At 51.2% G+C, this 26,412-nt stretch overlaps 2 protein-coding genes across 2 annotated transcripts in view; both read right to left on the minus strand.

Annotated features, from left to right (window-relative positions):
* LOC148116165 (rano class II histocompatibility antigen, A beta chain-like) overlaps positions 1 to 26,161 on the minus strand; it is a 41,951-nt gene extending 15,790 nt beyond the window's left edge. The window contains exons 1-3 of the mRNA XM_087884954.1: positions 25,830 to 26,161; positions 21,757 to 22,038; positions 21,483 to 21,596 (exon numbers count right to left, since the gene is read on the minus strand). Coding sequence (XP_087741080.1) covers positions 21,483 to 21,596; positions 21,757 to 22,006 — 364 coding nt within the window. The 5' untranslated portion in view covers positions 22,007 to 22,038; positions 25,830 to 26,161. The remainder of the gene's footprint in view (positions 1 to 21,482; positions 21,597 to 21,756; positions 22,039 to 25,829) is intronic.
* On the minus strand, positions 6,659 to 13,858 carry LOC148116166 (H-2 class II histocompatibility antigen, E-S beta chain-like). The gene is made up of 4 exons (XM_087888586.1): positions 13,774 to 13,858; positions 11,425 to 11,715; positions 7,004 to 7,285; positions 6,659 to 6,845 (listed from the first exon to the last, which is right to left on the minus strand). Exons 1-4 carry the CDS (start codon positions 13,856 to 13,858, stop codon positions 6,661 to 6,663), a joined length of 843 nt encoding a protein of 280 aa, XP_087744712.1. The 3' UTR covers positions 6,659 to 6,660.
* Positions 26,162 to 26,412: the final 251 nt, after the last annotated feature.

Consider the following 26,412-nt stretch of genomic DNA (forward strand, 5'->3'; position numbering starts at 1 on the left):
CTGCTCCTGGGAAACAACCAACCCCCTTAGTTTGATTGTCCGTCTTAGAAACGGCTGTTTCAGTTCCCCTAAACAATGAATCAACACAAGACTTTCTTTTTTTCTTAAGGAGGTCCGGTCTAATTTTTGCCCTCTGCCATTGGTACATTTGGTGTTGTCCCTTCTCCAGGTTCTTGCACACTGTCTTGCAAGGGGAGGCATTGCTCAAAGGAGCCCAAATCTTCTCAGGCAATTTCAGACAATTCCTACAATCACACTCCGACCTATTTTTCCCCTGGTGGCCCCAAGACCCCAGATGAGGAAGGGGAGGGGGAAACTCTGCCTCGGTGATTGAGGCCACTGGAGAACTGCAGAGTCAGTCTGGATGACCTCTGGAGAGGGCGAGGCTCAGTTGGAGGGCTGTCTAGGGGCATCTAGAGGTGATGGGGAGAAGGGAGGGGTCTTCCACTTAGGGCTGCCCCATTGAACTCCCCCCCTCTTTTCCCACAGAGCAGGTCTTCCCCTCCGTGGCAATGTCTTCTGCACCAGGAATGGCTTCAGATGGATTCCTTGGAGGTCATCTAGTCCAACCTCCTGCTCAAGCCTACACCATTTATACCATCGAGCAGGAGACTCTATACCATTGGAATCTGAGCCCCAAAGAGGGAGGGAGCCATTGGGTGCCAAAATGGGGCAGGACCCTCCAGTTGTGGAGGAGAGAAATGGCTGAAATGGCTGGGTGAATGTAGAGGAGTCTCGGGTGCCCCCCAATGGCTCCCCACAAATGCTCAGGGAGGACCGTGCCTGCTGCCATTCTGCTCCTCCAAAGGGGGCTTGAGGGGAAGCAGAGCAAGGGGGCCTCTGAGCAGAAAGGGGGGTCCTGCCCCTTCGCCTCCCTGGATCTGCCCACCCTCCTCCTGAACCAGTTCTGGCTTCGGACCCAAAGTAGCCAGGATGGTGGATCCAGAGGCAGCGGAGGGAGGAGCCTCCTGTGGGGGCAGCAAAAAGGAAGAGGAGGAAGAGGAAGGAAGGATTCCAGGGTTTTCTTACATCTGAAGTTTATTCTTTTATAGCAAAGCGAAGGGAAGGGAAGTGAGTGGGAGGAAGAATAATGTAGATGAAGCTGCTGAGGGTTCAAAGCCAGGAGAGTTGAGGGGTCTGGAGTGACAGGTCAGCCCAGTATTCCTGGGGACAGTCTAGATCAGCGGTTCTCAACCTGGGGGTCGCGACCCCTTTGGGGGTCGAACGGCCATTTCACAGGGGTCGCCAAAGCCCTCTCTTGCCCCCCCCATGCCTTCCCTCACCCTCACCCTCTGCCTCTGTTGGATCGCCGGTCGCTTACCCCGCCCACTCCCAATCTATTGCTGCCTCCGGAGTCCCAGCTGATGGCTAGAGGGAAACAAACCAGTGGTGGGATTCTGCCGGTTCTAGGCGGTTCAACCGAACCGTTTGTTAAATTGCTGGCTCGCCCCGCCCCTTGCCAATAAATAGTGGGGGTGGGGCGGGGCGAGGGGCAGGCGAGCCAGTAATTTAACAAACGGTTCGGTGTTTTTTTTGCAATTTATTGGCCTCGCAGCACACCGAACTGTTTGTTAAATTGCTGGCTCATCTGCCCCTCGCCTTGCCCCGCCTCCCACCCACTCGGCGTCAGCCTACCCTAGCCCAGGGCTGGGCAATTGTGGCTTTTTTACAACCTGTGGACTTCAACTCCCGCCTAGCCCATTCTGGGGAACTCTGGAGAATTCTGGGAGTTGAAGTCCACAAGTCTTAAAGCTGCCAAGGTGGGAGACATCTGCTGTTACACTGTAGAATCCTTTCAAGCATGAAGATGGCCAAGTATCCTCCTTGAGAGACAACAGTTGAACATCAGGAGGGCTGTTAGAGGGCAGGGCTACATTTGGAAATTTTTACATTTTTGCAGGTGGTGCAATACGATCTGGTGTCTACAATGGAGAGCAAAATCCGGCTTCTTTTCTCCGCTGTAAGTTCGGCATCAGGATTCCACCTTGGTGTATTTGCAGCACAAGGCAGCCTTCCTCTCCTGCCTCTTGGGACTCGGAGCGGTAAACAGCGTTCGGTTTGGGGATCAGCCGGATTTTGCTCTCCATTGCTCTCTCAGCCCCCTGCAAGCTCTCGTCTCTCGAGGAGCGCTCCCTGAAGTGGTGCGGGAAATTTTGGTTGGGCTTCTCAAGAGATGAAAGCTTGCAGGGGGCCAAGAGAGCAATGGAGAGCAAAATCCAGCTGCTCCCCGAACCAGACGCTGTTTACCGTTCCAAATCGGCAGGAAACAAGGGCTGCCTTGCGCCGCAAATATACCAAGGCGGAATCCTGATCCTGCACTTACAGCAGAGAGAAGAAGCTGGATTTTGCTCTCCATTGCAGACACCAGATCGGCCCCCTGCAAGAGAATGAGAGAGAAAGTGGGGGAGAGAGAGGGAAAGAGAAAGGGGGGGAAGAGAGAAAGAGAATGAGAGAAAGAGGGGGAGAGAGAAAGAGAGAGAAAGAGTGGGGGAAAGAGAGAAGGGGAGAGAAAGAATGAGAGAGTGGGGGAGAGAGAGAAGCGGGAGAGAGAGAGTGGAGGAGAGAGAGAAGGGAGAGAAAGAATGAGAGAGTAGGGGAGAGAGAGAAGGGGGAGAGAGAGAAAGAGAGAGAGAGAGTGGGGGAGAGAGAGAGAAAGAGGGGGAGAGAAAGAGAGAAAGAGAGAATGAGAGAGGGGGGAGAGAGAGAGAAAGGGGGGGAGAGTGCCTGAAGGACGCTATCCCGTCACTGGGAGTCCAGGTGCTTCAGCAAGTAGCGCACTGGATTCATATTAGTGGTCTACAAAATTTAAAATTATGAACTTGGTGGTCCCTGAGGTCCAAAAGGTTGGGGACCCCTGCTCTGGAGGATTTAAGTAGCTTAACTGTGCTTGCTTGCCAATACCAGAATTACAGAGTTGGAAGGGACCTTTGGAGGTCTTCTAGTCCAGGGATCTCCAACGTTGGCAACTTTCTCTGCCTGGGCCTGATACTTCCTGAGAGGCAGGGGGTCTCTCTGAATGGGACCCCCTCCCCAAAAGGCTGGCCCCAAAGCCCTAGCTCAGAGGTCTTCAAACTTGGCAGCTTTAAGACTTGTGGACTTCAACTCCCAGAATTCTCTAGCCAGCATAGTAGAAAGCTCTGTGGTGTAAACAGTCTATCTCAAAAGACCAGGGTTTTTCTGGTGGGTTAGTAATTAGAAATAAAATGTTCTCTTTTTAAAAAATGACTTGCAGCTGTTGATTCCACTCTAACAAATTAGTTCCATCTAGTTTCAGTTTAGGAAAGTCAATGGGTAAAGTTCCAGTATTGCGTGGTGTATTACTTACTGGCAGGCGCTGTCCATGGTTAAGTATGTGAGGAAACTCACAATATGGTATTGGAATGCTGTTTGGTAGTCTGTATTGACTTGCTTCTATGTTTCTCTCTTCTTTTATAGGTGGTCGGTTCTGCGCATGCTCAGCTCTCATTTTCGCTCTGCAGTCATCTGGGAAGGATCTCTCCGCAGGAGCTCCCAGTTGAGGGCCCAATCCGCCTGGGTAGAGTCTCGGTTCCGGCTTAGGGCTCCTTGGGAGAGCGGAGAGGTTCTGGGTTGTCGCGTGGGTCGCCTGAATGTCCCTCTGGATCGTCGCGTGGCCTGTGAAGCCTGCAGCCACAGGAGAAACAGCCGGGAAGTCTGGTCTTGCGTTCCGTCCGTCGAGCGGGAGTGGGTTGAAGATGTCGTCTGCTGCCGGATCGAGGTGTCCCTTCGGTGTCTGCTGGACCGGTAAGTATTTTGATTGTCCTCTGGGGATCGGTGTGGTCACCGCTTGCGATCCGTGGGTGTCCCAGGGAAGTAGCGCTGATATCGGGAGTTTGGTGTTGTTGTAGGGCCCCCCTGTGTAAACTTCGGTTGTGTCTGCTTGGATTTGGCTAGTTTTTGGGGTGTTTGGAGGTGTTTTTGGGAAACTTTAGATTTTTGCTGAAGGCTGCGGTTAAAGTTTGCATGGCCTTCTCGATGTCGTCTTTGCTGGGTACTTCTTTGGGGGGGTCATAGTCATCTTCCTCGCATTGTTCATCGCTGTCATATATGTTTTCTTGCGAGTAGCCCTTATTTCCCGCCTCATTATTTGAATTTGGGGGCCCCTTTGGTGATTGGTCGGCCATTTCTGGTGTGATTACTGTCCAAGATGGCTGCCGTGAAAAAGGCGAAAAGTTGTTTCGGCCTTTTCTGTGGGTGATAGACAAATGGGTGAGTCTCTTACCGGGTTGAAGTCTTCTTGTTCTGGTTCTGGATCAGATTCGTTAGCCTTAGTTGCTGCTCCACAGTCTTTGATTAGGTCTTGGAGTTTCACGATTAGGTCTTGTTCGCCCGGAGTGTTTTTGATCATTTCTAGTAGGTTATTTCTGAAGTTATCTCCTTTGTTTGGACAGACTTTAACGAGGATTTCTTTTTCTTCTCCTTTTGTCGGAGTTTCCTTCTGGGTGTTGCTTTCAGGTGATAGTTGGGCTGCCATCTTTTGTGCAAAGGCCCGACTAATGGTTCTTTTTCTTCTAGGTTTTTTAGCTTCGTTGTTTTCAGACATATCTGGATGTAGTTGGGCTGTTAACCATCCTCTGCTACCATATTTGTCAGAATTCGAGGATCTAGCCCAATGATTACTCAGAGTCTTTAATAGTATTTTAATGAACTTTTATTTATGTCTGTTCTCTTGCAGGAGAAACAGAGAAGAACCAAGAACCAGGGAAGATATATACTAAGGAGGAGTGGTCAGAGGTAAGTGGGAGTGGTGATAGTGATGACAACAACTAACTGGGAGTTGACTATAGATATATACATTAACAAATATTAGGCATTTACATATATGACAGAAAGGAAGCTGGGGGGGGTCTCAGCAGGAGAAAATCCAGGCTGCCATTCTCCTCCTCCCCCAAACCTGCCACCTTCAGCCTCCATTTCTCAGAGTTTGCAAACAGGACAAAGAGTCATCAGCGACCAAAGAAAAAATAGTCCTTTTGCATCAGAGAGCAGGATTAATTCATGAGTGCTATAGAAAAAGAAATGGGGAAGAAAATTAGAACATAAAGAGAATCTTTTATTGTAAATAACATACTTTTCTTCCTTTTCAGTTCCCACCCACAAGGCAGGCCCACACTGCAGGGGGGTGGTTGACAGGCAGGGACGGATAAGAGGGAGAATCTGCCCATTTCAGGGAGGAAAAGGCTGGGAAGGACCAGGGATTCCTCCCCATTTCATCTCCAGGGGATTCTGGAAGTCTCCCTAATTGTCTTAATTAGAGGGTTAATCAAGAGGGGAGGGGCCCCCTCCCCCACTCCCTCCATGCAGATATGAACAGAGAAGACGGGGCTACGATGGGGGTGGCAGCAAAGGGGGGAGCCTGGGCTCAATTGGCCAGAAATTGTGGGAATTCTCACAAGGAGAAGGGGGGTCAGGAAGAAGAGCCTGTCCAGGTTCCAACTAATGAACCCAAAGGAGTCTGTATGGGGTGCCAAGAAGGATCCTCTCGGACCGGAGGGTGGGGTGCAGTTCAGGGAGAAGTTTTGGAGGGAGTTCATTAAGTTGATAGGTTCATCTCAAGGACTCAGCTCCACCTCCCACCCGAGGACGAACGGAGGTATAGAACGAGCGAACGCAATGATAGAACATTGCGTTTAGCATTGAGATGCTAAAAGAGCCTTGGTAGTACAGGAGTTTAAGGCACCCTGTTATTAAGCTTATTAAGACCAGTTGCCTGCAATTACTGCAGGGTTCGAATCTCGCCAAGGCTCAAGGTTGACTCAGCCTTCCATCCTTTCTAAGGTAGGTGAAATGAGGACCCAGTTGTGGGGGCAATAAGCTGACTTTGTATAAATATACAAAAGGATGAAGGCTATTGCTGAGCACATTGTAAGCCGCCCTGAGTCTTCGGAGAAGGGCGGCATATAAATCAAATTAAAAAATAAAATAAAATAAAAATAATTATCAGCAGTTTAGCTGGGCAGATCTCCTGCCATTTGCTGAAGTGGCCTACAATACGACAGTGCATAGTACCATGGGACTCACCCCTTTTAAAATAGCCATAGGGGTGGAATTTGTCCCCTGAATACCCTCGGGAACCCCCCTCCACAGTGAGCCTAACAGAATGGGTGGGTTGCTTACAAAATCCATGGGGGAATTTAAACCTGGGCTGCTCCCTCCCCAAGGGAGGAATGGGAAGGAATGGCCCCCACCCTCCCTTCCCTTTGGCAATTTCCCAAAACATGGAAAAATTCTGGGGAAGATTTTAGCATTTGTGTGTGCTTTCGTTTTTGATTGCAGTACTTTTTCAGATCTCTGTAAGGAAAAGCTGCCAAAAATTCAAAAAACTGCTCTATCCACAGCAAGAAGATATTGTCCAGGCTTGTTTTTTTAAAAAAAGAAACAATTAAGGAATTTTTAAAGGCCACCTATAACTCTTAGGAGAGGTTGAGATGAGGGGGAAGAGGAGAAACTCACCTGCAGGAGGTTGGATGGGAATTGCTGGAAGGAGAAAAAGACTCAATCAGAACCCTTCATGGGCTGGAGGACTCAGCGGGACCCCTCCCCATTGATAGCCCATAATAGGTTGTGTGATCTTCACTTATAGCCCCTCCAAGAACAGACGTTCCCATAAACATTCCTCAAGGGGCCCCTCTTGGCCACCTGCTAAGCTTGAGGAGAGGCCTCCCCTAGAGGGTCCCCTCCCCACAACCTCTCCTCCAGCCCCCCAGACTCACCTTTCTTGCTCTTCAGGTAGGAGAAGAGCCCCACAGCCAGGAAGGCCACTCCTATCACGGCCCCCATGATCCCCGTCCAGAGTTTGCTCCTGGCAGAACTGGAGGAACGGGGCTCTGGGGAAGGAGAAGGAGCCTCACCTGAGCAGGAGGATCAGGCCCACCTTCCCCCAGGAGGCTCCATTGCAGCTCTCCCCCCACAGGGAGGGTTTCTCCCCCTTCTCAGGGCAGGATGGGGTCCACAGACCAGGAGGGGAGGGAGGGGAGGGGCTTACCCCACTGGACGGTGATGGGGGCCTCCAGGCTGGCGTGCCCCACCTTGCAAGTATAGACATCCCCCCGTTGGGGCTGGGTCTCCAGCATCACCTGGAGCTGGTAGGTCCAGTCTCCGTTCTGGAGCTCCTCCCCGAAGGCCACGCCCTCCTCCTCCACCCGCCCGTTCTTCAGCCACTGGACCTTGATCTCCACGGGGTAAAAGCCGGTCGCGGTGCAAAGGAGGATGGTGTTGGGGGAAAAGGGCTCCATCTTGGTGGGGGAGATGGAGACGGTGGGCTTGGCTGGAGGGAAGGAGGAGAAGGAGCCACATGAGAGACACAACAGGAAAGAAACGACGCAGAAGACGGGAAGGACAGACGCAGCACGAGTCGGATGATTCTTGGGATCTCATTGAAAATGAAACCAGATTTTTAATTAGATCTAATACCACAACATTTGTTTGTTTAATAAACTTAGTTATTTATTAAATTTATTTGCCAAAGTGGCCACAACTAACCCAAAGTCTTACAGACACTCTCCTAGCCGTGACTGCCACCTGCTCTCCGGGAGTCCAGGAGAATCTCCAGAATTGCCAACTGGGTCTCTGGGACAATGCAGCTCCACCCAGAAGGAAGTTGAATAAAGTCCCCCATCTTGGGGCTCCCAACACCCAAAGCCCTTTGGCCTTTCCAGGGTTCAGCTGAAGCCCCTAATCCCCCATTCAGCCCCTCCCCCCACAGCCTCCGGGACCCTCGAGGGGGCAGCCTCAGCATCTCCTGGGTCCCCAGAGGTGGAGATGAAACCTTATCACATCAGCAGACGGAGGAGACCTCCAGCCCTGGTGACGGATGGCCTCACCCAGCGGCTTCATGCGGAGGTCATAGAGGAGAGGAGAGAGGACGGAGCCAAATGCCTCTGAGCAGCCCTGAAGGTGTTCAAGCAAGCTTGCCAAGAGCAAGAGAGAAAGAGAAAGAGAAAGAGAAAGAGAAAGAGAAAGAGAAAGAGAAAGAGAAAGAGAAAGAGAGAGACAGAGAGAGAGAGAGAGAGAGAGAGGAGAGGAGAGGAGAGGAGAGGAGAGGAGAGAAGAGAAGAGAAGAGAAGAGAAGAGAAGAGAAGAGAAGAGAAGAGAAGAGAAGAGAAGAGAAGAGAAGAGAAGAAGAGAAGAGAAGAGAAGAGAAGAGAAGAGAAGATCTTTGTCCCAATTTTCTTTGGTGTTTCAATCACTTTTCAAAACGTTTTATTTGGAGAGAGAAAACTTCTCCTTCCACTTTCCCTTTTCTCCCTTTAGGATCCACAAGATGCAGAAATAAACAAAAAAATCAGCAGAAGATTTCAGGGGGAAAAAGTGCAAAATGTGATGTGGCTGCAAAACCCCCCAATTTTAGGCAGCCTCAACAGAAAGAGGCATTTTGAAGGAAAGGGCAAAGGAGCCCAATGGGGGGGGGCAGCCCTTTGCTCCCCATAACTGTCAGAATCCCCTGAAGGAAAAGTTTCTCCTCCCATTGAAGATGAGAGACGCTGGATCCCCCCTTCAGAGCAGGAAGGGCAGAAGAGGTTTTGGGGGATCTCTTGATCTCTCGCAAGGATCCTTCCTGGGGGGGCTTTGGGGGGATTCAAGGGGAGACCCGCCCCTCAGACCAGGCTCTGCCTGCACCCAGCCGGCCTCCTTCCCAGCCGCAGGAACCGGCCATTCCTGGGGAAGGAGGTGGGGAGGGGTCCCTCTGACTCCCTCAGGGAAGCTTCTGCCCTGGATGAGGGGGGCAGGGAGTGGGGAAGGGATCCAGAGGGGATCTTGGATCTGGATCTCCTCCTTCAGCAAATGCTCCAACTGGCACAACTCTTGGATGGATTAATGGGGGGGGTTAGTCTGGATGAGCCCCCCAAGAGAGTTGACAATAGATCCATTCCAGCCCAGAGTCCTTTGCTAACCATTTTGTTTTCTGTTGAGGGATTTTCTTATTAACAGTAAATTCTATGATGCTTAAGAAGAACCCATTTTTAAATGGTTATTTGTAATTCCAACCTGGGATCTGGTCAGGTTTCCATGCAGACAAATAGCAACATTTCAGGTGTGAGTTGTTTTTATTTTCCAGGAAAATCCCATTTGCCTCTTGGGACATTAAAGGCCTTTGTGGAATTGCTAAAAAAAGGCAGAGGCTTTACAAACTGAGAATGGCCTTTTTAAAAAACAAAACAGGAAATGCAAATTTTGGATGAGAAAAAGACTTTTAGCAAGAAAATGGAAGGATCAGATTTTAAAGCTGCAATTTGGTATTTTTACATTTTTATTTTTATAGCCCATCCCAAACCTCCTTATTTACAATACTGCAAAAGTGAAGATTTTGGGGTTCCAATTTGGCCAGATGGGAGTTGCTGGAGATTTTAATTGGATCCGAAAAAGGTATTTTTTTTCCCTTTTAAATTCCTACCAAGGGACACAACTTTCTCCCTCGGCCCATCCAGGAATCCAGTTTAATAGACAAATCGAGACCTCTTGATTTAAAACAGCAGGAGGACAAAGTACATTTTAGCTGCCCCACATCATGTCATTCAAGATTTCTTTTTGATATCAAGCTTGATGCCTAATGTAGTAAAATAGGACACAGATATAAATCAGAGTTTCTTGTAAAAATCAAATCCAGAAAGCACCCACAGGCAGACTGATTCAGCCGGATTCATTAAGTTCTTTATATATACATATATATATAATTCTGGGGAGAGTTGAGGGAAGGTTGGGAGCCTCTCTTGGTGGCCAGAGAAAAGCTTTGGCCTCTCGGGGGAAGGAGACGCCCGGATCTCTCCGGAGAGAAAAGTCAGCTCAGAAGTCAAAGAAAAAGGAAGAGAAAATTCCCCCAAAGAGACTCAAGAAACATCCGGTGATTTCAGGCCTCCTAAACTGGAGCCAGACCAACAATTGGCTTTAAATACACGGAATTTAATAAATATTTCTGTTCTTTCAATAAATGGAGAATTATTGGCCTCTTGTCTGAAGTATTTTCATGGAAGTAAAAATAAGACTTTTGATGAAGAAGAAATTATATGAATCACAATAAAATTCAGGATCACCATTTTGGATTTATAATAAAAAGGCATTCTATTTATGTGGATGAAGCTTCTGAGCAGCTAAAGCAACAAACCATCCAGAGATTTTGGTCCTGTCCCTGAACCAGAGGAAGGAAGGAAGGAAGGAGGGAAGGGAGGAAAAGAGGAGGGGAGGATGGGCTTTGGAGTCTTTGGGCAGCTGATGAAGCTCCTTTCCCTGAAGGGAAAATCCCCCCAGAGACCCCCAAAAGGAGGGAGGAGGGAGGGAGGCCCTGAGAGTCCCACAAAAGAGACACACTCACAACACCAACACAATTGGCACTTGGGGCACTTTCGGAGGTTATGAAAAAATCACTAGATAAATGAATAAAAGTGGTGAAATATCTATGTTAAATATTATTGGAATGAGAATTATTTCAAATATTATACCAGATGACAAGAATGTTGTGCTGTTTGTAGAGGAAAAAAACTTTAAATATTGTCCAGAAACAAATTATATAGTTGAATATTATTATCTCCATGAAAATATCGTCTTTGGTAGTCAAAACATTTCCAAATGCATCTTATATGGCAGCTGAAAATCCTCCCAGGTTTGCAGGGAAGAATTTAGGAGTGAAAATGAGTTTTGCCTCCAGACTGAATCTGTGAAGAGCAAAATCTCTGCAGGTTCCCCTAAAACCTTCAATAATTTCCAGAAGGAGCAAATGCTCCAAGAGGCTTTTCTCCAAGAGAAATATATAGGTAGATACAGGGAGTCCTCGACTTAGGACCACAATTGAGCCCAAGATTTCTGTTGCTAAGTGAGACGTTTGTTCAATGAATTTTGCCCCATGTTACCACATTTTTTGCCACAGTCATTAAGTGAATCACTGCAGTTGTTAAATGAGTAACAGGGCTGTTAAGCTTCACCAGGGACTTTGCATATCGGAAGGTCGCAAAAGGGGATCACGTGACCCTGGGACGCTGTGACCGTCACAAGTACGAATCCATTGCCAAGCATCTGGATTTGGATCACGTGACCCTGGGGAGGCTGCAACGGTCGTAAGTGTGAAAAACAGTCATAAGTCATTTTTTTTCCACTTCTGTTGTAACTTTCAACAATCACTAAACGAACTGTTGTTAAGTGGAGGATTGCCTGCATTGAGCAGGAGAGAGAGAGAGAGAGACCTGGCTGGATTCCCCTCCCCCCCAAAAAAACATATTTGGATGGATTTTCTTGGGGGGGGTGGGGAATGGATCGAAGGGATCCCAGATTCCAGGGAGGAAGGAGAGTTTGGGAAGAAAATTTTGTTAATCTGAGAGGGTAGAATAAATAAATGAGGAGTAAAACCTCCATCAGGGAGGATCGAAAGGAGTGAAATGAAAGGGAAGAGCCCCCGTCCCTCCCCCCCAGACTCACCTCTCCGGCCAATCGCGCGCTCCTCCCTCTTGGGCGCCTGGTAGCTGTTCACCCCGTAGTTGTGTCGGCAGAAGCGATCCACTCCGGACTTCTCGAACTGCAGGAGCTGCTCATCTCTGTTGAAATCGTCCGCATCCCCCTGCCCCAACTCCGTGACGGCCTCGAACTCCCCGCGGTCGCTGTCAAAACGGAGAAACTCCTGACGGTCGTAGAACTCCCTGTACAGGAACCGCACCCGCTGCGTCCCGTTGAGAAAACGGCACTCGAACTTCCACTGGGCCAGGAAATGGGCTGGGAGGAGGAGAGGAAGGCCGTCAGGAGGGACTCCAGGGCCCATCGTTCCCAGCTGCTAGTAGGGGAAAGGGGGTCTACGCGGGAAGGGGGAGTTGCGGGAGTCCTTCCAAGAGAGACTGGCGGAAGACGCCCCCTGGAGGAGGGAACGGGAACTCTCTCAGTCCCAGAGAGGAAGGGAGGCTTCCTGGGGGGTCTGGAGGGGGGAGGGGAGGAAAGAGGGGGAGAGGTGGGAAAAGGCAGGCAGAAGCTCAACCGGTCCAGCGATCCCATTCAGTCTCTGCAGGGAAGGTTGGATCTCAAGGGGCAGGAAGGACGGGGCGGCCGGCTGGAGGGAAAGTAGCTTCCATCCCCCCCACTCTCTCTTCCTTTGGGAGGGAATATGTGGAGAGGCCACAATGAGAACATCTAGACCGACTCTCCTGGGGTCTCCCCCCCTTTCTTCTTCCCCCGAATCATAACCGTAGCTCCCTCCCTTTGGGTGACTGTCGAGGATCACCCCTCTTTCCTCTCCCCCTCCCCAAAAAGACCCCCAAGAGCCTCTCAAAGGGATGGTCTCCCGCCCCCTCCTTCTCCCTCCCTTCTCCCTCCCTTCCCCCTCCCCTCCAGGGGGATTATGGGGGTTCTTGGTCTTCTCCCCAAATTCAGGGGCTCCCCAGAAGGGCCCGAAGCCCCCCTCTTGCCTGTCCTTCAAAGCCTGCAATCTGAGATTGAGAAGAAAAAGTGAAGTTTCTGAAGAAGGAAAAAGACTTTTGCTCAAATGCCTCTTTTCCCTTCTGGGGATTCAGGGCTGAAAATGCCTCAGTTTCCCTCTTTCGCTTTTCCTCCCCTTCCTCTTTCCCTGCAGCCCCCTCCCACCCAGGCACAGGAGAGGCTGCCACCCCCACCTGGGCTACATGGGGGAAGGGTTAGGATTAGGGTCCCTCTCTGTCCTCCTGGGGGGGGGCTGTGGGGAGGAAGGGGGAGGCGACCACGCAGAGATCGAGGCTGCTGGAGGCTTCCTTCCCCCTTCCCAGCCCCCTCCTCCCCCGCCCAGCCCCCTCCTTACCGGGGGTCTCCTCCCCCCCTTCGCTCCCGGGGATCCGGGCCAGCGCCCCCAGCAGCAGCATCAGGGGGAGCCCAGCCAAAGCCATGGAGGCTCCCCACAAGCGCCCCAAAGGGGGGAGAAAGACGCTCCCAGCCCCAGAGGAGGAATCGGAGGGTCTGGAGGGGGGGAGGAGGGACTTCGGAAGAGGGAGAGTCCAGAAAGAGCAGGAGGACCAATGGGAATCCTCCCCTCTGCAGCGTCATCGGTCTCCGGGCAGAGCCTCCCTTGACTTCGCCCGATGCAGGAGAGAGTTCCGAGCAGAGAAGAAGCCCAAGTCTTCAATTCAGGCCCCTTTTCACTCCTCTCTAATATTCTGCGTTTTAAGTTCTGTTTTCAAGCCAATTGCAGCAAGAAATGAAAAGGGATCCTGAAAGATGGAGAAAAGATTCCTACTTGGGATAATCAGTTGCCGTTTCCTGTCCTGCCCCAAAACCTCCCCAGAGCCCCCCTAAGACCCCCTCAAATGGAGGGTCTCCCGCCCCCTTCACTAAAGGGAGAGTTTGGGGGAGTTAATTTCCGAGGAGCAACTCAGACCCCCAAATACCCTTCTCTCAAAGCCCCCCCTCCCCCCGCCCTCCAGGTCCTGCTTGAGGAATCGGGGATTATGGGGTGGGGGGTTCTTGGTCCCCTCCCCAAATTCAGGGGCTCCCCAAGAAGGGATCCAAGCTCCACTCTTGCTTGACCTTCAAAGCCTTTGAGATTCAGAAGAAAAAGTGAAACTTCTTTTTCTTATGCCTTTGGTGGCATTTGTGGATTCAGGTCTGAAAGTGCCTCAGTTTCCCTCTTTCGCTTTCCCTCCCCTTCCTCTTTTAGCGGAAGAAACTTTGGGGGCTCCAAATTGATTCGGGCTTTGAAACTCCGCCTCTCTTGTCCCCGACCCCTTTCCCAAAGTCTCCCCTGGGGGTCTCAGTCCCCCCTTTCCTCTCTCCAACCCCCCAGCATCCGTGGGTCCCTCCCAGCCCCCTCCTTACCTGGCGTCTCCTTCCCCCCTTCAGTCCCAGGGATCCCCGACAGCGCTGCCCCCATCAACAGCTGGAGGAGCCCAGCAGAGCCCATGGATGCTGCCCCACAACGCCCCTCCCCCCAAGAATGGGGAGACCTAGACGTTTCCAGCCCCAGAAGCGGAACTGGTGGGTCTGGACTGGGTGGGAGATAAAAGAGTTTGGGGGGAGAAGATTCGTTCTCCCGACTTGTGGGTCGCTTTCCGAAGGTTTCCTTCCCAGGCTGGGTCCCATCATCCTCAGCGGAGTGGAGGGAAAGGGTTAAAAAGGAGCTTCCTTCTCTCAGAGTCAGCCTGGAGAGTAGCCGGAAGAAGCAGAACCAATCAGAATTCCCCCTTATGCAGCGTCATCGGTCTCCGGGCAGGGTCGTCTTCTAGCCCAACCCTCTGCTCGGGCAGGAGGTCCCATGCGCCATTCTCCCCACAATGGTGGTCCTGTGTCCTTTTGGAGGCCTCCAGTGATGGAGCTCCCACAGCTCCTGAAGGCCACTTCTGTTCCTCTGGTTGGTCGCTCTCCAGAAATTCCTCCTTGGTTCCAGGTTGCTTCTCTCCTCGGTCCGCTCCCCTCCATCGTCTCTGGTCCTGCCTTCCGGTGCTTTGGAGAAGAGGGGGACCCCTCCTTCTTCCTGGCAGCCCCTCAAATGTTATAAGGCTGCTGTCCTCCCTGAGGGGCAAATGACATAGTTACTTTGTCTTCTAATCTGATGGAGATGCTCCCTTTGAAAGTGATCTTCTTGTTTATGAGCTTTTAACATTTTTCATTCTTTCTGCTCTTCCTGCCAGGCAGCATCTCCGCCTCGGCCTCTGGCAGTTGTTGCTCCTTGGGGGGGGGGTCTTCTCCAGCTCCAGTAACCTCCCCACGCCCAGCGACCATCGGGCTCTCTCCGGCTTCTCCTCCGGCTGTGAATCAGCCATCCGTCCCGAAGCCTCCCAGCCACGGGGAAGTCGCGGAAGCAGCAGCTCCCATCTGCTCCTGGTCTTTGCTCAGCCCCCACGGGAGTTTTTCCGGGATGGCTGTTAATTGCAGACCTCGCTTAATGCCAGGCGTGCCTCCTCTCAGCACTCACGAAAGAAACACCCCGACTCCCGTTTCATAGAGAAAGGGACTTTTCCTGAGCATGAACTGAAGGCAACCAGAGAAAAGCAAACTCTGAGGCAAAAGGCGCGAAAATCACATATAGAAAGCAATCCTTAACCCCCCCCCAATCGTCCGGTCAGGATTATCCAATCCACATCCCCCCCAGGGGTCATGTGGGGTGCAGCTTCCAAGAGCCTCGGTGGAGCAGCGGACTAAGTGCTGTTAAGTGCTAGCACTTAGCTGCCAGCTGCCTGCAATTAGTGCGAGTTCAAATCTCACCAGGCTCAAGGTTGACTCAGCCTTCCATCCTTTCTAAGGTAAGTGAAATGAGGACCCAGATTGTGGGGGCAATAAGCCAACTTTGTATAAAAGAACATCGCTTAGGGGGGCCCTAATAAGCAGATATATACAAAAAAAAAAAAAGTATGCAGGCTATTGCTATAATGCATTGTAAGCCGCCCTGAGTCTACGGAGAAGGGCAGCATAGAAATTGGACTAATAAATAAAGAAAGAAAGAAAGAAATGGCTCCATCCTCCTGGAATGCCACACCACTTGACCTTGAGTGGTTCTCAGTGCTCTTCCCAGCTGCGGAGAGACGCTGAGGAGAAACTTTCTCCATTTACTCCACCAGCTCACTTCCCCCCCATCGGACATCCAGACAGCTCCCCCCTCCCTCCCTCCCTCCGTTACAATGGCAGCCGAGCAAGCCAGCAAAAAGAGGCGGAGGCTACACTTGACCCGAAGTTGTGTCAAATGTCACAAGGAGAGGGCTGGTCAGGAAGTGCAGCCCATGAACCTGGGGTGCTCCCTCCCCTTCCCCCAGTGAGAAGAAGCCCCCCTCCTTCCCTTCCCTTACCTTCTCTCCCCTTCAGCAATTTCCCAAAAGGTGGAAACGATCCAAGTGAGATTTCGCTGCGTTTTATAGCACGGAATTTTGGGGTCCCTTCAGGAAAAGCTGCCCAAAATTTCAGCAACTTGTCTCATCCACAGCAAGGGGGCTTTGCGGGGTCATTTCAAAGGTGCTTCGTTTACCTCAGAGAAAGAGAAACAGAAGAAGATTGAAGGAATTTGAAACCCCTGGGGTTCAGGTGAGGGAGGAAGAGGAGAAACTCACCTGCAGGAGGTTGGAACCGATCCCAAAACATCTGGAGCAGCCCTTGTGACACCACGGGCATTGACCAAATCCCCCTCAGTCAATTGCGGAAGGCAGCTCTGCTTGCAACTGCTGAAATCCCGCAAGGAGACTTTTAATACCATCATCCGCCTTTCCCGGTTCCTCAGAAGGGCTCGATGGGCGGACACAAAGGCCAAATCCAGGCTGAACAGCTGAACATCCCCCGGCCCCTCCGAGAACCATCTCCTCCAAAGGACCCCTCGGAGGCTCCTCTGCCTGGAGACGGATGACGCTCCCAAAGCTCCATTTTTCATTGGGTGGGACGGACGTTCGACTTTCTGGAAGTCAGAAATAGGATTCTGCAAGACTGCCACTCCCTCCTCTTGCTTTCCCCTCCCCCAGCTCCCCCTCACTCCCCCCTCAATTTTCCCCTTCCCTCCCCCTCGCTCTCTTCGCTCCCCCTCCCTCTCCTCCCTCCCTCTCCTTTGCCCCTCCCACTTCCTCCCTTCCCCCTCCCTTTCCCCTCTCCCTAATTCCCCCCTTGCTCTTCCTTCCTACCCCTTACTTTCCCCTCCCCTCCCCCTTACTCTTCCCCCTCGCTTTCCCCTTCCCTCCCCCTCCCTCTCCTCCCTCCCTCCTCCTTCGCCACTCCCACTTCCTCCTCCCCCTCCCTTTTCCCTCTCCCTAATTCCCCCCTTGCTCTTCCTTCCTACCCCTTACTTTCCCCTCCCCTCCCCCTCACTCTTCCCCCTCGCACCCTCCCCACTCCCTCCCACCCCCCGTTTTCCATCCTGCTCTCCGTGGGCAGCTTTTCCTCTCTCCTGATGCTGCCTCCTGCATCTGACTTGAGACTGGCAGGAAAGGGGGGAGGAGGGTAAAGAGGGACTTGGAGACCCCCAATTTCCTCCCTTGGGCCCTGAGCCTCGGGAAGGTGGGAAAGGCTAACAGGCTACTGTATTTAGAGGTGGGGGCAAGAACCAAGGAAGGTGAGACCACCCCCCCCATTGTCCCTCTTTAGGGTTTCCCCTCCACTCTCACCTTGTCCCCTCTCTCTGGACAAGGGGAATTGGGTTCCCACGAGGTCTTCCAAAGGGCAGGAACTGAGAAAGGGGGGAGGGGGAGAGATCCAGGGAGAGGAATGGGAAGTGAATCTTTTGAGGGAGGGGAGTTCGAGGAGGGCCTGAAGCTTCTCCCTCCTTGTCTTGGGGGAGTTTCAGCCTCTACAGCAGCCCAGAGGCTTCCTGGTGGTCTCCCATCCTCAGGCTCACCAGGCCCATCTCTCTCAGCTGGGTGAGGGCATCGGAGGCTGGGCAGCTGCCAGCTGTTGAGGGCTGAGGATCAAATACCAGCTAATGGTTGGTGAGGCCAGATCAGAGCCCCAACCCTCTCCCAGCTGCAGCAGGCAGACATCCCACAGGGCGCCTATCCTGAGGCGGCCTGGATCCTCTCCTGGGATGGGGGGAGGGGCAGCACCAGCCTCAGCAGGCCAGAACTGGGTCCCCTCCTGCAGCTGAAGGAGGCGGCAGAGTCCGAACCTGCCCCACAATTGTGTGTTTGGACACAGCCAGTCACACAAAATTGGCCCCAGATCCAGAGAGACTCTGGTGGGATCCCATCGCTCTCCTGATCAAAGCAGGTTTCCCCTCCCCCACAAGACTTTGATTCTCTCTGAGTTCTTCCTGACATCACATAAACACACACACACACACACACACACACACACACACACACAAACACACAGAGCAGCCCTTCCTTCTCCAGCCCCCAAGAGCTGCAGAGGAATTTGGGCTTCGCTTCCCCAGCCTGAAGCTCTGGGCTCCTCCGAAGCGGAACTGAGGAACCGGCCAGGATCCAGCAGGCAACAAGCCTCCATTCTCCCTCAGGGACTCCCCTCCTCCTCCTCCTCCTCCCCATGGCTGAGTCTGCAGGTGGGGCAGCCACAAGGTCCTCTGCCCCATTGGAGGCGGCTGAAGGGGCCCTTCCCCACCACCTCATGATAGCTCTCTCGTCCTTTTCTCCCTCAGTTAAAGCCCATTGAAGAAAGGAGTCCTTGACTTATGACGGTTCATTTAGTGACCATTTGAAGTTACAATGGCTCTTCGCCCAATATTCCTTCTTTTTAAAATATTTTTAATACTTTCTTGTAAATACCTGTTTTGATTTTTGTTGTATGTGACCCAGAGTCACTTGTTGTGAGATGGGTGGCTACATAAATTTGATAGATAGATATAGATAGATAGATAGATAGATAGATAGATAGATAGATAGAGATAGATAGAGATAGATAGGTAGACAGACAGACAGACAGATATAAATAGGTGATAGATACTGCAGATACATAGGTGATATAGATACTGTAACTAGGTAGACAGACAGACATATATAGACTGTAGATGGATGAATGGATAGATAACTCCAACCATTATATTTTGAATATAAGCAGAGACAGTAGAAGCTTATTCGTTCCCATCAGTGTCTTGTCCATTCGTTGCAGCCTCTTTAAATACGTTTCAATTTCTGCCCTTGAAGGAATCTCCTCGTAGAGCCTCCAAGGCTTCTGCCGGCCACAGTCTCCCTAGTTCTCTCCTGGGTCCTCTCAGATGAACCTTAAAGGCTTCTCTGCTGACCGGAGCCTCCCAGAGAGAGGATCGGAGGGGCCAGGAGGAGGGGGAGGGGGAGGGGTTGGAGAAGGCCCCGTCCAGGGTCTCCCCTCCCCTGGTGGCAAAGGCCCCGTATGGGGGGAAAGGAGGGGGGGCTGCTTTCGAGGCGGCCTCTGGTCTGCTGGGTTTCCCAGGAGCCTCTTTCCTCTTCCACCAGGCGCAGAACCTGCCTCCCAGGTGAGGCCAGGGGAGTCCAAGCCCCCCATGACTCTTGGGGGGAGCTTCCTCCGGGCCTCAGCTAAGTAACAGAAACTTCCATCTCTTTCCTCTGGTTGGTTGGGAGGCTCCGAATATTCCCCCATCCCTCTTTTCCCCCCTTTTATCTCAACCCCAAATGCATTGAAGGAGGTTTTCGTCTTTCTTCTGTTGCGTTCTGTTGCTTATTTCTTATACATTATTCTTCCTGTGGTGGCCCCAAGACCCCAGATGAGGAAGGGGAGGGGGAAATCCTGCCTCGGTGATGGAGGCCACTGGAGTCCTGCAGAGTCAGTCTGGATGACCTCTGGAGGGGGCGAGGCTCAGTTGGAGGGCTGTCTAGGGGCATCTAGAGGTGATGGGGAGAAGGGAGGGGTCTTCCACTTAGGGCTGCCCCATTGAACTCCCCCCCTTTTTCCCACAGAGCAGGTCTTCCCCTCCGTGGCAATGTCTTCTACACCAGGAACGGCTTCAGATGGATTCCTTGGAGGTCATCTAGTCCAACCTCCTGCTCAAACTTACACCATTTATACCATTGAGCAGGAGACTCTATACCATTTGAATCTGAGCCCCAAAGAGGGAGGGAGCCGTTGGGTGCCAAAATGGGGCAGGACCCTCCAGTTGTGAAGGAGAGAAATAGCTGAAATGGCTGGGTGAATGGAGGGGAGTCTCGGATGCCCCCCAATGGCTCCCCACAAACGCTCAGGGAGGACCGTGCCTGCTGCCATTCTGCTCCTCCAAAGGGGGCTTGAGGGGAAGCAGAGCAAGGGGGCCTCTGAGCAGAAAGGGGGGTCCTGCCCCTTCGCCTCCCTGGATCTGCCCACCCTCCTCCCGAACCAGTTCTGGCTTCAGACCAAAAGCAGCCTGGATGGTGGATCCAGAGGCAGTGGAGGGAGGAGCCTCCTGCGGGGGCAGCAAAAAGGAAGAGGAGGAAGAGGAAGAGGAAGGGAGGATTCCAGGGTTTTCTTACATCTGAAGTTTATTCTTTGATAGCAAAGCGAAGGGAAGGGAAGTGAGTGGGAGGAAGAATAATGTAGATGAAGCTGCTGTGGGTTCAAAGCCAGGAGAGTTGAGGGGTCTGGAGTGACAGGTCCACCTAGCATCCCTGGGGACAGTCTAGATGGTCTCCACCCCTCCCTCACAAGAAAGGGAGGCCCTGAAAGGAAGTGGGGGTGGGGCAGTCTCAGCAGGAGAAGGTCTAGGCTGCCATTCTCCTCCTCCCCCCAAACTGCCACCTTCAGCCTCCATTTCTCACAGGTTGCAAACAGGACAAAGAGTCTTCAGCTGTTAAATAAAAAATATGCTTTTGCATCGGAGAGCAGGATTAATTCATGAGTGCTGTAGAAAAAGAGATGGGGAAGAAAATCAGAATATAAAGAGACACTTTTACCGTAAATAATAAATTCTTCTTCCCTTTGATCCCCACCCCCAAGGCAGACCCACACTGCAGGGGGGTGGTTGACAGGCAGGGACACATAGAGAGAGAATCCGCCCATTTCAGGGAGGAAAAGGCTGGGATGCTTCATATGAAGAAAGAAGACGGGGCTACGATGGGGGTGGCAGCAAAGGGGGAAGCCTGGGCTCACTTGGCCAGAAATTGTGTGAATTCTCACAAGGAGAAGGGGGGTCAGGAAGAAGAGCCTGTCCAGGTTCCAACTAATGAACCCAAAGGAGTCTGCATGGGGAGCCAAGAAGGATCCTCTCGGACCGGAGGGTGGGGTGCAGTTCAGGGAGAAGTTTTGGAGGGAGTTCATTAAGTTGATAGGTTCATCTCAAGGACTCACCTCCACCTCCCACCCGAGGACGAACGGAGGTAGAGAATGAGCGAATGCAATGACAGAAGAATACCTGAGATGCTATGTTCATTATCAGCAATTTAGCTGGGCAGATCTCCTGCCATTTGCTGAAGTGGCCTACAATACCGCAGTGCATAGTAGCATGGGTGTCACCCAGGGGTGAAATGTAAAATTTGTTACTACTGGTTCTGTGGGCATGGCTTGGTGGGGCGGTAATGTGACTGGGTGGGCGTGGGGGATGTAAACCCAGGGTGCTCCCTCCCCAAGGGAGGAATGGGAAGGAATGGCCCCCTCCTTCCCTTCCCTTCCCTTCCCTTCCCTTTTGCAATTTCCCAAAACATGGAAAAATTCTGGGCAAGATTTTAGCATTTGTGTGCGCTTTTGTTTTTGATTGCAATACATTTTCAGATCTCTGTAAGGAAACGTTGCTCAAAATCCAGAAAACTGCTCTTATCCACAACCAGGAGATATTGTTCAGGCAAGGTTTTTTTTAAAAAAGGAACAATTTAAGAATTTTAAAAGCCACCTATAACTCTTAGGAGAGGTTGAGATGAGGGGGAAGAGGAGAAACTCACCTGCAGGAGGTTGGATGGGAATTGCTGGAAGGAGAAAAAGACTCAATCAGGACCCTTCATGGGCTAGAGGACTCAGCAGGACCCCTCCCCATCGATAGCCCATCATAGGTTGTGTGATCTTCACTTATAAACCCCTCAAAAAAGAGAAGCTGCCAAAAATATTCCTCAAGGGGCCCCTCTTGGCCACCTGCTAAGCTTGAGGAGAGGCCTCCCCTAGAGGGTCCCCTCCCCACCACCTCTCCTCCAGCCCCCCAGACTCACCTTTCTTGCTCTTCAGGTAGGAGAAGAGCCCCACAGCCAGGAAGGCCACTCCTATCACGGCCCCCATGATTCCCGTCCAGAGTTTGCTCCTGGCAGAGCTGGAGGAACGGGGCTCTGGGGAAGGAGAAGGAGCCTCACCTGAGCAGGAGGATCAGGCCCACCTTCCCCCAGGAGGGTCCATTATGGTTCCCCCCATGGGGTGGGTTTCTCCCCCTTCTCAGGGCAGGATGGGGTCCACAGACCAGGAGGGGAGGGAGGGAGGGGAGGGGCTTACCCCACTGGACAGTGATGGGGGCCTCCAGGCTGGCATGCCCCACCTTGCAAGTGTAGACATCCCCCCGTTGGGGCTGGGTCTCCAACATCACCTGGAGCTGGTAGGTCCAGTCTCCGTTCTGGAGCTCCTCCCCAAAGGCCACGCCCTCCTCCTCCGGCCGCCCGTTCTTCAGCCACTGGACCTCGATCTCCACGGGGTAAAAGCCGGTCGCGGTGCAGAGGAGGATGGTGTTGGGGGAAGAGGGGTCCATCTTGGTGGGGGAGATGGAGACGGAGGGCTTGGCTGGAGGGAAGGAGGAGAAGGAGGCACATGAGAGACACAACAGGAAAGAAACGATGCAGAAGATGGGAAGGACAGAGGCGGATGATTCTTGGGATCTCGTTGAAAATGAAACCAGATTTTTAATTACGTGTAATACCATAACATTTGTTTGTTTGTTGTTTGCTTAGTAAATTTAGTTATTTATTAAATTTATTTGCCAAAGTGGCCACAACTAACCCAAAGTCTTACAGACACTCTCCTAGCCGTGACTGCCCCCTGCTCTCCGGGAGTCCAGGAGAATCTCCAGAATTGCCAACTGGGTCTCTGGGACAATGCAGCTCCACCCAGAAGGAAGTTGGTTAAAGTCCCCCATCTTGGGGCTCCCAACACCCAAAGCCCTTTGGCCTTTCCAGGGTTCAGCCGAAGCCCCTAATCCCCCATTCAGCCCCTCCCCCCACAGCCTCCAGGACCCTCGAGGGGGCAGCCTCAGCATCTCCTGGGTCCCCAGAGGTGGAGATGAAACCTTATCACATCAGCAGACGGAGGAGACCTCCAGCCTCCCTCAAATTTAGGCAGCCTCAACAGAAAGAGGCATTTTGAAGGACAGGGCAAAGGAGCCCAATGGGGGGGGGGCAGCCCTTTGCTCCCCATAACTGCCAGAATCCCCTGAAGGAAAAGTTTCTCCCCCATTGAAGATGAGAGACCCTGAATCCCCCCTTCAGAGCAGGAAGGGCAGAAGAGGTTTTGGGGGATGTCATGATCTCTCTCAAGGATCCTTCCTGGGGGGGCTTTGGGGGGATTCAAAGGGAGACCCCCCACTCAGACCAGGCTCTGCCTGCACCCAGCCGGCCTCCTTCCCAGCCGCAGGAACCGGCCATTCCTGGGGAAGGAGGTGGGGAGGGGTCCCTCTGACTCCCAGAGGGAAGCTTCTGCCCTGGATGAGGGGGGCAGGGAGTGAGGAAGGGATCCAGAGGGGATCTGGGATCTGGATCTCCTCCTTCAGCAAATGCTCCAACTGGCACAACTCTTGGATGGATTAATGGGGGGGGGGGTTAGTCTGGATGAGCCCCCCAAGAGAGTTGACAATAGATCCACTCCAGCTCAGAGTCCTTTGCTAAGCATTTTTTTTTCTCTTGAGGGATTTTCTTATTAACAGTAAATTCTATAATTTAATTTAATTCTATAATATAAAAGATTTTAATTGGATCGGAAAAAGGTTTTTTTTTCCTTTTAAATACCTACCCAGGGACACAACTTTCTCCCTCGGCCCTTCCAGGAACTCAATTTAATAGACAAATAGAGCCCTCTTGATTTAAAACAGCAGGAGGACAAAGTACATTTTAGCTGCTCCACATCATGAAAATTCCCCCAAAAGGACTCAAGAAACATCCTGTGATTTCAGGCCTCCTAAAGTGAAGCCTGACCAACAATTGGCTTTAAATACATGGATTTTAATAAATATTCCTGTTCTTTCAATAAATGGAGAATTATTGGCCTCTTGTCTGAATTATTTTCATGGAAGTAAAAATAATACTTTTGATGAAGACGAAATTATATGAATCACAATGAAATTCAGGATCACCATTTTGGATTTATAATGAAAATGCATTCTGTTTATGTGGATAAAGCTTGTGAGGAGCTAAAGGTTTTTCACAAACTATCCAGACAGAGATTTTTGTCCTGTCCCTGAACCAGGAAGGGAGGGAGGAAGGAGGGGAGGGAGGAAAAGAGGAGGGGAGGATGGGCTTTGGAGTCTTTGGGCAGCTGATGAAGCTCCTTTCCCTGAAGGGAAAATCCCCCCAGAGACCCCCAAAAGGAGGGAGGAGGGAGGGAGGCCCTGAGAGGCCCACAAAAGAGACACACTCACAACACCAACACAATTGGCACTTGGGGCACTTTCGGAGGTTATGAAAAATCACTAGAGAAATGAATAAAAGTGGTGAAATCTCTATGTGAAATATTATTGGAATGAGAATTATTTCAAATATTATACCAGATGACGAGAACGTTGTGCTGTTTGTAGGGGAAAAAAACTTTAAACATTGTCCAGAAACAAATTATATAGTTGAATATTATTATCTCCATGAAAATATCCTCTTTGGTAGGAAAAACATTTCCAAATGCATCTTATGTGGCAGCTGAAAATCCTCCCAGGTTTGCAGGAAAGAATTTAGGAGTGAAAATGAGTTTTGCCTCCAGACTGAATATGTGGAGAGCAAAATCTCTGTTGGTTCCTCTAAAATATTCAATTATTTACCAAAGGAGTAAATGCTCCAAGAGGCTTTTCTCTCTTAGGATCTGGAGGTTTTCCTCTTATGAAGGAAAGATGTTAATGGATTCTATGGTGAGACGTTATTTTTGGAGAATCTCTGGAGTTAAACTTAACCAGTTCTTAAGTAATGATGATCTCTGATTAGAATAAAGGAATATAATTTTTCTGTAAAGGCCGAATGGCAACAAGGGCAGCTAAAATCCTTGATTTGTGCAATGCTTTTGGCCTCTGAAACCCCATCAGTCCATAGAAATATAGAAGATTTTTATTAGACAAAGAAATAAAAGGAGAAAAAGAAATGTAGGCAACATTGAAGGAATCTGGAAGGGAGAAGGAAAGAATCTGAATCTTCAGGGCTGAATGGAGGCCCAATTTGTTCCTTATGACCCCAAATTCAGTTTTAAGGCTTGTGGGTGTTTTTGGACTCTCCCCCCAAATCAGGAGCCTCCCCAGGAAGGAAGAACGGAAGAGATCAGGATTCCTGTTATTGGGGTTTTTACATCTCGGTTTAAGCATTGAATCATGATTACAAATTCTAAGCTGCTTCCGTTACTCATCTGTTTCTTTATTGGATTTAAAAGCTGCAGGACTGGAAATGACTCTGAATGAAGAAAGATGGAAAAAAAGCAGGAGATCCATAGAAAGGGATCGACAGGTGAAAAAGTGTCCACTAATTCTTTTTTTTTATTTTGGGTAAAAAATAAGGTTTTATCCCAAAGTGCCAAAAGCAGCATTTCTGGAGCAGAGGAAGAGAGGGAGGGGCTTCTGGGTGGGAAGAGGGAGGGAGACAGGAGGTTCCTGAATAGGATAGAAATGAATCAGGGATAGAGAGAAATATATATGTAGATACAGGGAGGCCTCGACTTAGGACCACAATTGAGCCCAAGATTTCTGTTGTTAAGTGAGACGTTTGTTCAATGAATTTTGCCCCATATTACGACCTTTCTTGCCAAAGTCATTAAGTGAATCACTGCAATTGTTAAATGAGTAACAGGTTTGTTAAGTGAATCCGGCTTCCTCATGGACTTTGCTTATGGGAAGGTCGCTAAAGGGGATCACGTGACTCTGGAATGCTGTGACCGTCACAAGTACGAGTCCCTTGCCAAGCATCTGGATTCTGATCACGTGACCGTGGGGAGGCTGCAACGGTCGTAAGTATGAAAAACAGTCATAAGTCATTTGTTTTCACTGCTGTTGTAACTTTGAACTAAAATAAATGAACTAAACGAACTCTTGTTAAGTGGAGGACTGCCAGTATTGAGCAGGAGAGAGAGAGAGAGACCTGACTGGATTCCCCCCCACCCCCCCAAAACCCATATTTGGATGGATTTTCTTGGGGGGGGGGGAAATGGTTCGAAGGGATCCCAGATTCTAGGCAAGAGGAGAGTTTGGAGCCTGGGAAGAAGATTTTGTCCATCTGAGAGTGCAGAATAAATAAATAAATGAGGAGTAAAAGCTCCATCCGGGAGGATCCCAAGGAATGAAAGGAAAGGAAAGGGGGGTCCTGGCCTCCCCCTCCCTCCCTCCCCCCCAGACTCACCTCTCCGGCCAACCACCCGCTCCTCCCTCTTGGGCGCCTCGAAGCTCAACGCCTCGTAGTTGTGCCGGCAGAAGCGATCCACTCCGGCCTTCCTGTCCTGCAGGATGAACTTATTTCTGTTCCAGGCATCCGCATCCACCTTCCCAAACTCCGTGACGGCCACGTGCTTCCCGAGGTCGCTGTCGAAGCGCACGAACTCCTGCCGGTCGTAGAACTCCCTGAACAGGTATCTCACCCGCTGCGTCCCGTTGAGGAAGCGGCACTCGGACTTCCTCTGGACAAGGAAATGGGCTGGGAAGGGGAGGGAAGGCCGTCAAGAGGGACTCCAGGGCCCATCGCTCCCAACCGCTGGGAGAGGAGGGGGGACCCACGTGGGAAGGGGGAGTTGCGGGGGACTTTCCTTGGAGGGACTGGCGGAAGACGCCCCCTGGAGGAGGGAAGGGGAACTCTGTCAGTCCCAGAGAGGAAGGGAGGCTTCCTGGGGGGTCTGGAGGGGGGAGGGGAGGAAAGAGGGGGAGGGGTGGGAAAAGGCAGGCAGAAGCTCAACCGGTCCAGTGATCCCATTCAGTCTCTGCAGGGAAGG

This window comes from Pantherophis guttatus, chromosome 2 (assembly GCF_059756535.1).
Source record: "Pantherophis guttatus breed Tessera chromosome 2, ASM5975653v1, whole genome shotgun sequence".
Taxonomy (NCBI): domain Eukaryota; kingdom Metazoa; phylum Chordata; class Lepidosauria; order Squamata; family Colubridae; genus Pantherophis; species Pantherophis guttatus.